Genomic DNA, 17,232 nt, shown 5'->3' with positions numbered 1-17,232 from the left:
CAGCCAGAGGCAGATCTTTTATTTCTAATGAAACTCATGCCATATAACTATAGCCTGGGATCAAGGCCCTTTATCTGAGCTCTTGCCTATCTTTTCTATCCTGTGTTCATATTCTCTCCTCCTCCTGCACATCCACTCCCTGTTTTAGACCACTACAGCTACCCTGGCTTTCTCTCAATTTTTTTTTTAAACTTATCTATACCATCCCCTTTACCCTGGGAAATTGTACTTTTTCTTCCCATTTTTCCTGGAACTCTCTTCCTTAGGTCTTTCCACAGATGCCTCTTTCTTTCCATTCTGTTCTCTGCTTAAATGTCACCTCATTAGAAAGATGTTTCCTGCTGAACATTCAACCCAGAGCAGTCTTGCATAAATGTGCACACACTCCTCCCAACCCATCAGTCTTTTCCCATAAACTGTTTTTTTTTTCTTTTGTATCATGACCTGAAATCATCTTATTTATTTGCTTATTTATTGCTTTCTACTTATCCACTACAGTGTAGGCTCCATGAGAGTAGGAACCCTCCTGTGTCTTCCTTATTCACTGTGGTATTCTCAGCACTTACAACACTACTAGGTACTTAACAGGTGTGCAATAGATAGATAGATACATTCATGCTTCTGTAGTATTTTCCATGTCTTCCCTCACCTTCACATTCTCATATCCACTGTTCTCCTTTGTGTCTTCATAATTGCTCTTTTGAGCTATTGAAAAACTTACCTACTGATGTTCCTTTCTCCAGTCTTCTTCCTTGCCAAAGCCCATGATGCTTTGCTGACTTGGTTATATTTTTATAACTTTCTTTATGCTGCTCTTTTGTTAAACAAAGTGTCCATTCTATGACCAAATTTATTCTGCCAGGGGTGGGACAGTGGTAATTATAGTAGTAGGGAGGGCTTGCTGTGTTTGCCAAAGAGTGAGCTGTGTTTTTGGAAGAGGAGGCCTTCTTTATTAGTTGTTGCTGGATTTAAACCTGAGGACCAGAGTCAAATATCCACAGCTGCTTACAATCCATTATTTAAGCCCTACAACTTCTATTCCAAGAAATATGTGTCTATGCTTAGGGTGGCCTCAAGACTTCAGTATGCCATTTTAAATAGGAAGGATTTGATCTCATATTCATTCAACATAGTCAATTTTCTTATCTGTAAAAGTAATCTCCTCTCCTGGACATAGTGAGGATCCTGCTGGCATTGATACATGGCTGAAGAGGGTATTGAATTTGAAAGGAGGCAGATAATTAAGTGGAGGCCATTTATTGATTTTTAAAAAATTCTTTCAGTGCCTAGCCCATTGTCTTCTGCACAGTAGGCATGTAGTTAATCACTTTGAAATATTTGAGTATTTACATTTTCCTTGCCTTATGCTATACTAGGGCATAAGGGTGAACAAAACCAGATTATAGGATGGTAGAGGGAAAACTGGCCCTAAACTGACCATCATACAAGTATATCATAATTTAAAAAATGATGATATAATTGAAAAGAAGCCTATACAATTCAACTATAAGTCAGCATGTTTGTCACCTTTTAAGTGGGTGCTATACAGCTGGGTGGCTGCCTGCATCACTATCTTTTCTTTTATGTTAGGGTAAAGTGCAATTGTTCATCCTTGAGTCACGGCATGGTAGTTTTGATGAGTTGCTTATGCAGGGATGTAGAGATGGAGTGGAGCCAGAGATGCATATTAATTCATCCTGTCTTGGGAGAAACCAACTATCAGGAGAGAGCACAAGATCCCCTTATATAACCACTTCCTTTACATCATATTTTTATGGTTGATTACTTCTGTGAACTGAAAGTTTCCTTTGTCCATGGATTTTTCTTTTTTGTCAATTTTAAATGATGAGATATTGGTAAATGAAAAATAACATTGTTCACTGATTATAATCAGGATATGCAGACCCTATAAACTTAGGATTGTTGTGGTAGTGATCTGATAAGGTTCTTCTGAGGGAGTTGCATGTAAATGTAGATGTGAAGAATAAGAAAGAGTTATTTGAGCAAAGAACAGGAAGTAAAACAGTCAAAGAAAGGTAACATCATTTTATAGGTCCAGAGGCTAAACAGAAGAGTGGGATGAATGGAGAAGTCTGATGAACCTGCAATATAGACTGGGGCAGGATAGCTTAAGATAGAATTGGAGCAATAAGAAGGGGCTAGATCATGCATGACCTTGCAGCTCTCAACTGCTGCAGACTGGGTAATCAATGGCCTGTCCTGGTCTGTGCAACCTTATCCTAATGGCTTGTCCCTGCCTCTTTGTTTAGCCTTAATGCCTTTTTATGGTCCTCCTGTGTTTCTAGTCAGGACCACCATGATTCCTTAAAGACTATCATGATCCCTTACAACTTTTAGTTCTACATTATTAAATCTATTCCTTAGGGCTTATCTTTGTCTCTCAGTGCCCAAACATCTTGCTGATGGGTTAAGAGGAAGAGCTCAGCTCTTTCCTGGAGCTCGGATATCTCAAATCACTAGCTTAATCTACAGCTCTGTTCCCACAAGGAATTCAGTAAAAGCTAAATGTTCAGATATTCTTTAGTATATTTATAGAAAATTTTATATAGTATGTGAGAAATTTATCAAGCAGAAGCCAGTAAGATGTAAAACAAATAATTAAAAAAAAAATTTAAAAAAAAATAAAAAATAAAACAAATAATTCGTTACCAGTTCGCATAAAATAGAGTGGCCTTTTAGTCTCATATGGCTAAATGTGGCAGAAACACTTATGGCTTTTCTTTATAACATTTACTACACGGAATCTCATAATACTTCCTACAAAGAATAAGTGAAGAGTCATACCCCTCTGACCTTTGTGTCCAACAAATGTTTTTGCAATGCCTCTCACCTAATGGGTATCCAATAATAACCACATTGAAAACCCTCCCGGCAGAGTACATTTCTTAGGAAGGACAATTGTCTCCTCAACAAATGACAGGTTCTGAAGTTAGTGGTGAATAAGCTCTGTGTTCTACATACTGCTTAGAGAGGAAGAGGCAATAAAAGAGGAAGGAGAGTGAACCCCTGGCTGTGAAAGTCTATAGCAGCATTATAGGCACATATTCACCATAATGTGACCATAAATACAAATCATGCCACCAGTCATAAAAAAGATAATATGAAGGGAATAAAATCATAAAGCCACCATATATTGAGCACTTACCACGTGTCAGATACTGTGCTAAGAATTAGCCCTAAGCTTCACAATGGCTCTGGTAGGCAGCCATTATCTATCATTTCTATCTTATGGGTTAGAGAAGGAAGGCATAGGTGAGTAACGTTAGCCTAGAACCACACAGTTAATGAATATTGGGGAAATTTTAAACCAGGTCTGCCCTGTTCCAGTGCTAAACTCAGACTTGACCAAGGATATAATTTTTCAGAACAGTCTAGATCACAGAAATCAGGACTGATAAAAACAAAAAACAAAAGCCTCTAGACAGTTGCAACTCAGGGGCTGACATAAGTGACCTGACCCATAAGTCATCAAAAGAGAGATACTACCAGAATTAGCAGAGTTCCTGAAGAACTCTAGGGAGCAGTGCATCTGCTGCCATGGAAGTTGGTTCATACTTTCCTCAAAAATTCAATCAAGTGGCCTAAAATGTTATATGTCCCCTTCTCAAAAAAATACTACTCTGTTTGATTCTACTCTGTTCTCAGTCTGATCTTTGAGCAAATGTCAAAGTGAATTGGTACAGGGATGAGAGCAGGGTCAGCTTAAAGAATGGGGTTTGAGTTTTATACGAGAGTCTGCTGTGTAGTGGCTGTGTGACTTCATTATTTCCTTTAAGTGAGAACTCTATTAAATACCTGCCAAGGACAAGGCATTGTGTGTACTGAGGATATGCTGATGAATAAGGAAGACAGTCTCCCCATAAGTGCTGCCCTCCCCCTCACTGGATTTTCAGCCTTAGCTCACTGTGGCCTGCATGGTCTTAGAGCAGATCATTCCCACTCCAATCCACAGGGACAAGGAAGAACTTTAATCTGTACTACTTCCCAACCCTGGTTTAGTAAAGTCTGACTTATTGCCTTGGAAGGTGATACAAGAACATTTCTTATACTCTCTGCTTAGTTGAATGTATATTTTAGTAATTTATGTTTTTTGTATATGCCCATTGGCAATTTAAGGAGAAAAATTGAACTCTGAATGTATCATTTTGATCAAGGAATTGTGTGTGCTCTCTGGCCGTCATGTATAGCGCAGAGTCACTGACCCACTATTGGTAAAACATGCTTTGTGAAATGTTTTCTCAGAAACAGAGATGCATTTGCACAAATTGCTTCTCATTCTCTTGGTGTCTCTCGTTAGTGGCGGCATGCATTTGTATGAAAGCTGGCAGGGGTTAGGATGCAGACCGCGGTCATGGACCTCAGCACAGCTAACTGGCATGTAGGAGGATGAAATCTGCAACTTTTGCCTCATTAACACCATGTCCCCTACTGAGTTAACCAGCCATAGGCAATTGGAGAACTCTGAAGGTTAATTCTTTCTGCCCATAGGTAGAATTACAGCTCAATGGACTAAGCCCTTAAAATGTTATCACTCCAACCAGGAAATTTTAAGTGGAAAAAATGGCTGGTAGTACGAAAAGGTTAAACCAACTGAAAACAGGTCTAAAAAGGACTTGCAGTTTTTTTCAAGAGTTGCAGAAAATATTCTGTGACTTTTGCAAAGGCTGTGACTTGAAACATGTTTCAACCATGTGATTACCAGGAATTATGAAAATAAATAGTACAAATAGGGCAATTAAATATAGATATTCACAGCTTCAAAACACAAGAGAAGAGAAAATGGAGGAGCTTTGTTTTTCTTCACCCAGGTGACTTTCTTTGGGATTTGAATAAAGATCCTTTTTCTTAATTATTAAAGATTTTATTTATTTATTCATGAGAGACACAGAGAGGCAGAGATATAGGCAGTGGGAGAAGTAGGCTCCCTGTGGGGAACCTGATGTGGGACTTAATCCCAGGATCATGACCTGAGCCAAAGGCAGACGCTCAACCACTGAGCCACCCAGATGCCCCAAATAAGACCTTTTTTTGAAAAGCTAGATAGGGAGGAAGGCTGATGAGTCTAAAAAAATTGTGATTATTTTTCCCTCAGGGAGCTCCTGTCCTGAGCTGATGTATCAGTAGGAGGCAGTGCTCCTGGTACATTACTTACAAACCAAGCAGAAGAGATGGGCTTTGAGGACACAACCAAAGGACCCCTGTCCATGTAGCTTAAGATAAATGTCATGGCTTCACTTTGCACTTCGCAGGTCACCTGTGACCCCCAGTCACTATTAGTTTTCAACAGGCACTCTGGTCTCTTCTCCTGGCTCCTGCGTTTTGAAGACACAGTATAGTATGGGAGGACAAGAAGGTCTCTGTCTGGTAAAGACCCCTCGTGTGTGAAATGGGAGGTTGCATGGATGAACAGAACTGAGTGTCTTCCCTGTGTAGGTGGGAAAGGAAACATGAGTGCCCAAACACACCTATTTGCACAGAAAGGGAAAACCAAACACTAAAGCCAATAGGTCTTGAGCAGTTAGGCCATAAGGATGAGGATGAGGATTTGGCACTTGAATAGGGACATGCTACTATGTCTATTCATCCCTCTCCATTTTGGCTGGCTGGCAAAAGACAGAATAAAGAATAATTATTTGAGGGGCACCTGGGTGGTTCAGTGGGTTAAGCATCTGTCTTCATCTCAGGTCATGACCCAGAGTACTGGGATCCAGCCCCACATTGGGCTCCCTCCCTCAGTGGGGAGTCTGCTTCCCCCTCTGCCCCTGATCCTGCTCATGCTCTCCTGCTCACCTTCTTTCTCATATAAATAAATAAAATATTAAAAAAAGAATAATTATTTGAAATAGCTAGGATTTATTGAGCGCTTACCATGTGCTTTATGTCAGGTACTTGGAAAAGCCCATGTCATCTTTGCAATAGGTAGTTGGAAAAGTTAAAGAAAAATAATAGCCAGGAAGTACAGACCCAGGATCCAACTGAGGAAGTCTGTCACATGCCGCATCCTTACCCACAGTCTATGTCTTCACTACAGTGTTCTTCAGAACAGCAGTGTAACTGGCAATCATGGTTCATAATTAACTGGATAACTTGTAATTAGACATATACAAGGGATTTTCAGTATTCAAGGAAGAAAACTTATTTGTAAGGAATAATTATAAGATAGTGTAACAGAACACAATATAGAGACTATAATGAAACCTATAATTGTAAGCAAACATAAGTATTTTACCTATTCTGATGTTTTCTGAGGTATATATGTGAAGGTATAGAGAAATCCCAGAAGTATGGTGCTGAGAGAGGGCCCTCAGATATCTTCTAGAGTAATATTTTAGGGTCAGAAAGCAATATGGCAAACTGTTTATACCATTACCACACAATCAGTTCAAATGAATGTTTTTGTAAAGTATATCCCCTCATGTAACATTAAGTCTTTTATCTAATTTAATTTGCAGAACTTCTTTCAAATAGTTAGCAACCTTCTAGATGAAGAAAACAAGGAAAAATGGGAGGATGCACAACAGGTAAGATTGGAGCTGCTTCAATACTTAAAATGAAATTGGCTAAGTAAGGCTTAAAAAATCTGTGAAAAATTAATGGCTTACTGTTTCAAGAACATAAAAGGAGACTTTGAAAAGTCATCCTAGATTATGTTATACTAATTTTAGAGAAAATAAGTGATCTCTTTTATCCTCACGATCAGTGGACTGAAAGATATTATAAATGTGAAAAAAACTAAACAGGTTTAAGTAATTCATAACTTTGAGGTATCAATGTATAGTAACTATATGCCTTACCAACCAGTTTTCTTTCCTGCCTACAGACTATGGGAGAAACAACAAATCCAAAAGCACATATTACAAACCTAACTGTGGGGTGATAACAAGTAAAATCATTTGCATTTACTACCACACTATGTATAATCTGGATCACATATGCAGATGTGCATTTGGATTCAAAGCCAAGAGTTGTAAAAATGAGTTCTCATAAGAAAATTTGAATTCTGCTTTTTTTTCTCTTTCTGGTCTACATGATCAGTATAGCAGGTGCCCTTGTTGATTTAATTATTGTTTTAAAATACCTTTCACTGCAATTTGTGCTATACTGACATAAGTATGGTTAATAACACTTTTTTTTTAATTACAGAAAAAGAGGGTTAACGTCTAAGAAAGGGAGAATAAGCATGCTTTTAAAAATCCTGTGGAAGTTTAATTTAACTGTGTATTAAAATTCTTTAAGTTTTCTACTTGACCATTGCTAATTCCAGGAGAACAATGCAATCTTGAAAATAAGAATATTTTCTGAGGTTTAAATGAACTATCTGTCCCTTTTCCCCTTATAATCATGTTCTCGGCCTTCAGGAGCAAAGCATGCCCTTTATTCCTGTTATGCTGGAGATCTAAAAATAGTCCAGTGTGGATCTACCTCATTATAAGGTACAAATTCTGTGCTTCTGGCCATAGCAAGAAAAAAAGATCACTCCTTAGTGTAAGACCCTAAATCTATCTTTTTCTGCTAGCTTGAATTATATATTTGTCCTTGGCTTTTTTCTAGAGGAGAGCCTCATTCATTCACTGTAAGGAAATTGTGTCTTTCCCTAGAATACAGCTGCAGAGGCTAAGTACATCTTTCCAGAATGCAGGAGACTATTAATTATGGATATATTTAGAACAAATGTATAATACTCTTTTTAAAACAAGACTGTAGTTCATCAGATGGTATTATTTACTGTGAGGTCCCAACTTGAATGAACAGTGAGTAGTGGTACAACTTATTGTCAATGGAAAATCCTGAATCCCTAATCCATCTATTTATTTGTGATTTTGATTTAGCTATATTCTTATCTTTTAAATATTTTTCAGTACTGATAGTCCTTAATAGCTTTTTAAAGATAACTACTTGGATATAAATAAAGATGACTACTCAAAGTTAAAAAAATAAACAACTATTTTGTAGCTTTTACTAAAAGATTTTGTTATAAATGCAGCCACATGGTAAATGAGTCTCCCAGTTTGTGGCAGAAAGGGTGAATTCCATTTGCCACACAGAGTTCATCTTAAATTCACCTGGCAATGGGGTGACCAGTTGTTAGTTAACTGGCTTTATTTAAAAAAAAAAGTGATTTCTATCTTCATGAAGGTAGTTCTGCGACTTAGAGCAAGGTGCCTGCTGAAGTTAGCACTCCTCCCATAGAAAATGAGAGATCAAGGCCCTGTTCCCCTTGTTATTACCTCTTTCTCTCTCTGAAAGGCATCCCTGGGTCTTTAAGCTGGGGAGAGTCTACTTAGCTTTTTAAAAAGATTTACATACATTGCGCAGAGACAGAGAAAGAACAATTACTAGCTTTCAAAAGTAAATGCTTTAAGAAAAAGGGTAAAGGATGTGGGGCTGGGAGAGGGAGTCTCTCATTTTCAGCAGAGAGAATTAAGCCTCTTATTTTTAATTTGTATTTACCCTTGCACGACACATACTCATATACACCTACACAAAAACAGTAGAAAAAAATACAGCAGTAGCAGAAAGCTTGGAGCTGTTGGAAATTTCATGCAGATTTTTGGAATGGTGATGATGAACTCTCAGAATTCATATCTAATGACTGGAAACTAGGTAAGAAATAACATCTCTCCCCAAATTTTCCTCAAATTAAAAAATTTACAGGTATCCATGCCACACATCTCTGAATATAATAGCCATTATTCATGTCTTCAAATTTATGTAACTATATTATGCATTCTCAGGGTCTTAATTTTAGCAGGGCACAGCCACAATCTCCTGTAAACTTGACACATTGCACCTGCTGTCTGCCCTGCCCAACATGTCTCCCTCTTATTCTGGTTCCCTTCCAGCTCTGATTGTGTACTTTTCTGCTGATGAGACTGTCTCTTCCCCTATGCACTAGCCTTTGTAAAGATAAAGCCACTACAATTGTAATCTACTTAATTTTTTAAATGGCTACAAGGGGCAGTAGGGCTGAATAGCTAAAAGAAATGAACCTAACTTCAAAAGACTTTCTGCTTTAATGTAGTTATATAATGCAGGCTGACTTTAGAAGCATTATAGGTTACACATAGCAACACTCATATGACCTTCTAAATGGCCCTCACTTCCCACACACTATGAACTATAGCCAATATCAGGTTGTCTTTAAGCAAAAACTCCTCCGTTTGCAGTGTATGAGGTGGCATGGTGTTGGATCTGCTGTGTATATGTACATGTGAAGCACCCACACCAGAGCTATTGTCATGATCCTGAAATTGTTGCTAAAAGTATTATTCATTCAATAGCTATTACAGTTATAAAAGTAAAAGTTTCTCCTAAGATACAAAAGTTACTTTGTGGTGAACTTAATAGTTTGTAAATATCTTCATGATGACAATTAATGTGGTTTTATTTTCCAGTGGCCATTATATAGGTAAGTAAAAATTATAAAAAGCCCCCAAATTTCAGTATTTGTACTGTTATTTAAGCGAGGGAAGGATCCTATAAAAAGTAAAGATGGGCAATTTCAAGTATACAATCTGTTAGATATTTTTAGTTTCCTTAAATTTATGGAGGATTAATCACTGCAGCATTTCACCTTCAGAGTTCTTGCTGTATGACACCTGGTATCATTCTCAACTGTTGGTTCAAAGATACAACTGCTGCCAGTTGCAGAAATGTCTTCACAGAAATCTGAGCTCATTTGTGACCTCATTATGTAGTTTTTGTTATTCCAGTTATATATTCTATCATATAGGCTTTTCATTCCTTCTAATTTTTGCTTGTTTTTGTAGATTTATCCTGGCTCAATAGAGTTAATGCAGGTGATTGAAGATTTTATACACATTGTTGGAATAGGGATGATGGACTTTCAGAATTCATACTTAATGACTGGAAATGTAGGTAAGAAATGGGATTTTTTTCCTCCAAATCATACTGAATTAAAAAAAAATTGCAAGTATTTTCGCCATACATTTCTAAGTGTAATAGTCATTGCTCGTCCTCAAGAATATGTAAGTAATGTATTATGAATAATTCGTGTCTGATTTTTAAATAGGCCCAATCACATATACATTACACACACACAAACACACACACACATACATGCATTTGTATGGATTCCTAGTGTTTATCTCCCCTATGTCTGCACATGTATATGTAAAGGAGAATATGCACTGCTTTTTCCATTTGCCAAATGTTCATTGCTATCTGACCTAATGTTGAAAATATGTAATATATATCTTTGTGTGTTTTTTTTTAAATGAGTCTTCATGTTCCATATATTATTCATGAGGATGCCAAGTTAGTTTCTGGGTAGGTGTCCCAAAGATGTGCTGAATCAGCATAGGTTGTAGAATGTTTCAGAATAGCTGTAAGGGTCATGGTCATGGTGCTATTGCTGCTGGTGCAGTTTTCCTGAGTAACTTCCAGGGCACAGTGGATTCCTCTGAGCCCTCTGTGGTGGATTCTGTATTGTCAGAGCACATAAAGTGAAGACTTTATGTCTATTATATTTCTTCCTTTAGTTGGCTTTAAAGCTCTCTCTAATATGGAGGAATTATACAGAGAAGCAAAACCTACACACACTTTAACGGTGCCACAATCACATTGAGCCAACAGCAGCAATGTTAACCAAATGGCAGATTACTCTTTGTAGTAAAAAAACATGGCAAGAGCAAAGAAATAGTCTCCTTAAATATTGATATATTGAGTTGATATAGATTTTTTTAATATTTAAAAAAATAAATTTATTCATTCATGAGAGACAGAGAGAAAGAGAGAGAGAGAGAGAGAGAGAGAGAGAGAGGCAGAAACATAGGCAGAGGGAGAAGCAGGCTCCATGCAGGGAGCCCGATGTGGGACTTGATCCTGGGACTCCAGGATCATGCCCTGGGCCCAAGGCAGGTGCTAAACTGATGAGCCTCTCAAGGATCCCCGTGAGTTGATATAGATTTACAGTTTCTCATTTCTTTAAAAGTTTCTTCTCAAATGTTGCTGTGATTCAAGTTTTCTGTCATTTGTCATGCCTGAGTAGTCTTCCCCTGAAGACCACTGAACTATAGAGAAACATGGCTTGCCTCAGTATGTTTAAGCTTTAATTTCTGGATCAGCAAGAAACCTAACTTGGTGGAGTGTTTGACTAGAGGCATTCAACTAGTACAGAACACACAAACATGGGATATATGGGATATACGACAGATATAGATAAATGATTAAGACTTCTGCTGGTTCACTTTATGCTTGACTTCTTCTGAAGGTATTGGAGTACTAAAGGAACTCATGTGATTGATCCTAAGATATCTTCCATCAGAATGACCTCAAATTGCAATGGGTAATACCTAATTGCTGATAATATTCTTTAGTTGAGGAAGATCTATGCAGTGCAGTTCTTAAATGGGGGCATTTCCATGCCACTCTACTATCTTCATGCATCATAAGGCCTTCCAGTTAGATTTATGTTTTAATCCACCTTCTGAGGAAGTTTGAAGGCCCAGACTTTCCCTTTGAGTGGGTGTTTAGCAGCTTGTGCTGGTTCAGAAATGGAGTGTACTGTCTCTTGCTCTAAGCAATGAGTGATGAGAAGAAAAGGTGACCAAAAATAGTATCTTTGTCAAAGAATAAACTCAGAAATCAGAGAAAATCCAAATTAAATGTCCATTCTAAAAAATGGCTAGGCAAAGAGAAGTAAGATCAACTCTGTAGAAAAAGGGATAGTATATTGGGCTATGCATTTTCCAGCTCAGGGAAGGAAGAACCTAGAGAGATCCTTGGGATGCTGGTTATTCAAGCTGGAACAACTCTCTGAAGGGCTTTATGACTTCTATGGTGAGGAGGACCCACGAAGGCTGCTGTGCCAGATTAGTCCATTCACAAAATAATTTACAAGGAAGACTAAGGGGAAAACACACAGAGGTATTGTTTCTTTGATTCTTTTTTGTAAATGTTAACATCTAATTCTAAAAGCCATTGCTAATCAAAAGTACCAGATTGAAGGGTGCCCAGGTGGCACAGTCAGTTGAATGTCCAACTCCTGATTTCTGCTCAGGTCTTGATCTCAGGGTTGTGAGATTGAGCCCCACGTCTGTCTCCATGTTCAGCACTGAGTCTGCTTAAGGCTCTCTCTCCCTCTCCCTCTGCCCTCCCCCTCCCCCCCCATTCTCTCTCTCTCTCATAAATAAATAATGAAAAAATCTTTTTAAAAAAGTATCATATTGATACATGGCATTTATTCAGTTTAGAAAAAAACTGTAAAAAAAGAAATGTCAATCTCAGAGTCTAGTAAACTTAAATTTAGATTTAAGTACATTGTTTGAATAACAGTAATAAAATCCTCTATAGTCTAGTATAATTTACTACGAAAATCCCATAAATTATGAACATTTATTACTCTTTATCTTTCTTTTGACTTACTAAAATTACGTATTTGAAAACTTCGTGCATTTTTTGCATTAAGATTCTGTTTTCTAGGTTTGCCTACTTCCTTTATCATCGCTAAACTTTAAAAAGTATATTAGATATAGTAACTCAAGGCAATTTAGTGCTGCAAATAAAGCCAGTATTGTCTATACTGTTTTCAGTCTTGTGTAAAGACAGTGTGATTTGGCCTTCTGATCACTTATTTATAAATAATTTTGTTTTTTAAAGAGGTTATATTCTGTGAATAAATATCCCAAACATTATTGTACAACCTAAAAGAGATTTTATTTATTGTTGATTTCCTTCTAATACTAGCCCAGAGACTGACTTACAGTTTAATGTCTAGAAGTAGATTAGGTTATTCTCGATAATATTTTGGACTTTTCCAAAGTATATCAATATATTAGGTTCTCTAGAGAAACAGAACCAATAAGACATAAGTAGATATATAGGAAGAGATTTATTTTGGAATATTGGCTCATGAAATTATGGAAGCTGAGAAGACCCACCATCTGTTGTATGTAAGCTAGCGTCCAGGAAAGCTGATCAAGTAGTTCCCAGTCTAAACCTGAAGGCCTGAGAACCAGAAGCACCAATGTCTGAGGGCAGGAGATGAATGCCCCAGCTCAAGGAGAGAGCAAATGTGCCCTTTGCCTTTGTGTTTTATTTGGCTCTCAGATCATGCCCACTTGCATCAGTGAGGGAGATCTTCTTTACTTAGTTTAACTGATTCATGGGCTAATGTCTTCCAGTAATATCCTCATAGATACACTCTGAAATAATGTTTTACCAGTTATCTGGGCAACCCTTAGCCTAGTCAAATTGACACATGTAATTAATCATCATAATCTACTGGTATCAAATTAGATAATATAAATAATAATTACTATTCATATTCTTCGTATTATACAATTTGGTGCTAGTGTATATAAAACATTATATTGTTTTAGCTGATATTTCCAAAGTTTTTGGACAAGGACACACACAGAATAGTTTATAGTAGCAAATTGTGAAATATGTGAGTTGTCATTCATTTGTCTTACATTCTTTGTCCAAATATTAATTAACCAACATTAAGCTCATTATACTAAGCATACACACACACACACAGACATATGCATGCATGTGCACATGTGTGCTCATGTATGCCCATGTAAACACACATATGCACACAGTTTATGAATAATAAGTAGAGACTAGGTAACTAAAGAAAGCTTGCTTATTCTTTATACTCATTTTCTTCAGGGAGTGTTGGATTAAGACTACTTAAAGAACCACAAGAGGTCATCATGTCTTTTAGTAGATTAATTTTTTTTTTTCCCACAAAGCCTGTATGCATTACCACCTCACTTTTCTGGGATACAGTTGATAGCCAAAAATAAATATTATAAAGACCATAAAGTGTAATAAGAATCTCAGAACCTTACTGATAGACTATTTTATTTCAACTTTAAATATGGTTTCAGGATTTCTGTTTTTTGGTTCCTGGTTTAGATAGAATGAGTTGGAAGCAGAGATAGTGCTGTAAAAAACACACATATAGCAAATATAATAGCTGAAATGCTGAAACAATAGGGACAAAGCTGTACTGAAAGAATATAGCAGAGTATGGAGCCCATTCTGTAGGAACAACCAACTCATGGCTAACCTTTGAGAACATTAATTCTAAGACTTAAGATCACAATTTATATCTAAAAATCATGGCCTTGGGATCCCTGGGTGGCGCAGCGGTTTAGCGCCTACCTTTGGCCCAGGGTGCGATCCTGGAGACCTGGGATCGAATCCCACGTCGGGCTCCCGGTGCATGGAGCCTGCTTCTCCCTCTGCCTATGTCTCTGCCTCTCTCTCTCTCTCTCTGTGACTATCATAAATAAATAATTTTTTAAAAAAATTTAAAAAATTAAAATAAAAAAATAAAAATCATGGCCTTTATTCCTCAAGATAAAAGTGCCTATAATTTGATTAAGATGACAAGAAAATAAGTGACATATCTTAGAAAGATTTTCTTCAAGTAAATTGAATGAAAAGTTTTGAAGTATCTTTTTTCTAAAAAATGCCCCTACCTGTATCAGCTTCTGATAAATGAAATGTTATTATATGCTAAAAAAATCTGTTCATGTTTTGGTATAATTGCATGCATGTTCATTTTTGGAGGGGGAGGGTCCATAGCTTTGATCAGTTTCTCAAAAGACTTATGGTCTTAAAAAGTTAATGCAAAGCTTGAAAAAAAATATTCTATGAACAAAGATGTTAAACAAGCTAATGCATTTATAAAATGATTGAACTTAAATAGAATACTTATTTTTCATATTCACATATAAATATGACATTCAAAATAGACACATGATAATTATAATAAATGAAAGTTAATGAGCACTTACTAAAAACTAAACACTAAGTAGCTTATATAATTACTGAATAAATGAATGAACATGAAAAATTGATATGGTACAGAGAGATTCCAATTTGCAGTATGTCTCAGTTTATTGCAAAATTGCATTCTAAATGTTCTAAATATAAAATAAATAAATAAATAAATGTTCTAAATATGCTGAGTAGGTTAAGTGGTTTTTGTCTTAGTACAATATGTGAATTTTTCAATGTATTTTTAAAAATATTATTTTTATCAATTAGGTCAGGGAGACTATAAATATTATTTAATATGAGTTAAAGTTGTTTTTCTTCAACAAGAATATTCTTTGAAGAGTTGTTTAAACTTACTTTCTGTTCTTTCTCTGTGAACATTTTCTCTTCAATCCCTTGCAGCCCAGTGTTTTCCTCATCACTTCTCTGAAACTCTTCCTAGAAAAGCTTTCTGGAACCTCCCGACTGTCAAATTAAATCTCCTCCCATATTTCAACCTTCATGTCCCTTGTGTCTTGCTAACCATTCTCTCTTTCTTGAAACTGTTCATTCTTTTACCATTTTAATATTTATTACAGTATAAAGTAGAATCAAAGGATAACAATTAGACTCATGATTCAAAAATATTTAGATTTTTTTGGAGGCAATAACATAAAGCAAGGAAAGTGAGACACTGAAAGGGAAAAAAAAAAAAAAACATTATTTGAGAACCAGTGATTTGCCATTCAAAGACAGACTAGAATGTATGAGATCTTACATGACGAGAGCCATGAGGCATGTGCATGGATTTCCATTGTTCTAAGGATTTGTCTAAACCTTTAACAGAATGTTTTATAGTTTTTATTATGGTTTTAGCCATCAATTTTCCACTGTAATTTCAAGTAGCATTTATATTTACTTTATTTATTGGTAAGAATAGACCTTTAGAATTTAAGTATTTTAGTTTCGGACTTATAACTTGAATTGTATTCATCAAACTGAATTCAAGGAAGATAATGATGTTTTATGTGTTGCTAGCCCACTGACTCTGTTCAGTTAAAATCAAAGAAAATTATCTCTTCCTATAAGCAAAACCTTTCCTGTTATTCAAGTCATTAAAATAAATGACTAATCTTCTCTACAAGAGGATATTGTGGACATAAAAGAATTATATAAGTAGGGGTGCCTGGGTGGCTCAGTGACTGAGTGTCTGACTTTGGCTCAAGTCATGATCCCGGGATCCTGAAATCGAGTACTGTATTGGGCTCCCCATAGGGAGCCTACTCCTCCCTCTGCCTGTGTCTCTCTGCCTCTCTCTCTGTGTCTCTCATAAAATAAATAAATAAATAAATAAATAAATAAATAAATAAATAAATAAATAAAATCTTATTTAAAAAAATAATTATATAAGTAAATAAAATACACTTTGGTGTGTATAATATAAACCAAATGCACAGAGATTCCTTACAAGAGATGTTGTTCTGTGGTTAGGATCTAGAAAACTTCTCAAAGAAGGAAACATTTAGTGTAAATTTCGAGGGATGACTGAATTGTTGACAGTTCAATATGAAGAGAATGAGTGGCAAGGAGATGGTTACACTCCAGAACAGTCTTTTAACAAAAACAGTATAGAGTTGTCAAAGTTGAGATTGTGTTTAGCAGATAAGTGGTTTATTTTGATAAAAACGTGTATGTGCAGAAGTAAAGAAAAATGAAATAAAATTGGAGAAGTATGCTGAGGCATGGTGTCGGATGGTTCTGAATTCTGAAGACAATAGGGAGTTACCAAATCTTGACCTGATGAGAGCTGTCCTTGGTAAGATTTTATATTAGAGCAGAAATAGAATTTTTTTTTAATTGAGAAAGATTTAAACATGGAAACTGGAAGGCCTTTTACAATCCATGGAAATAAGGAAGATTTGAATTAGTGGTAGTAAGAATAGAAACCAAATCATGGCTATGAATTTGAGATCTGAGGTAGAAATGATAATATTTTATAACTTAGGGTATCAGAAAGAAAGTATTAATTATGATTATATTTATTCAACAAACATTTAAGAGTGTTTCTCACATATTAATGTTTCGATGCAAGTGTAACCCTTAAGTGAAAAAATGAAGTGTAGTCTTGGGCTTTAGTAGAGAAGTCAAATTTATCATATATATTTGATAATCAACTGCGTAAAAGTGATATCTGAAGTCATAAAAGGTTTCTTTTTTTCAACTACCAGGACAGTAATAAGAAAGAAAAGATGTAAGATGATGTCCTTACTAAAAAGAAAAAAATTGTAAATACATGTGATAATGGATGTTAACTAGACTTATCATAGTGATCCTTTCATAATATACAAATATCAAATAATTATATTATATACCTGAAACTAATATAATGTTTTATGTCAATTATATATGAATTAAAATTCTGTATATATGTCTGTGGAGAGATCTCTAGGTACAGCAAAAAACTAGATTAATGTA

The 17,232-nt window shown here is 36.0% G+C and overlaps 1 protein-coding gene across 5 annotated transcripts in view; it reads left to right on the top strand.

The window, feature by feature from the left end:
- ADGRB3 (adhesion G protein-coupled receptor B3) overlaps nt 1–17,232 on the top strand; it is a 715,781-nt gene that overhangs the window by 354,780 nt on the left and 343,769 nt on the right. For all 5 annotated transcript variants that reach the window (XM_072832455.1, XM_072832460.1, XM_072832459.1 and 2 more), the window contains 2 exons: nt 6,474–6,542; nt 9,792–9,900. In XM_072832455.1, the coding sequence (XP_072688556.1) occupies nt 6,474–6,542; nt 9,792–9,900 (178 nt within the window). The remainder of the gene's footprint in view (nt 1–6,473; nt 6,543–9,791; nt 9,901–17,232) is intronic.

Source organism: Canis lupus, chromosome 7 (assembly GCF_048164855.1).
Source record: "Canis lupus baileyi chromosome 7, mCanLup2.hap1, whole genome shotgun sequence".
Taxonomy (NCBI): domain Eukaryota; kingdom Metazoa; phylum Chordata; class Mammalia; order Carnivora; family Canidae; genus Canis; species Canis lupus.
Note: the sequence above shows the minus strand (reverse complement) of the source record. Positions and strands in the feature narration are given on the sequence as shown.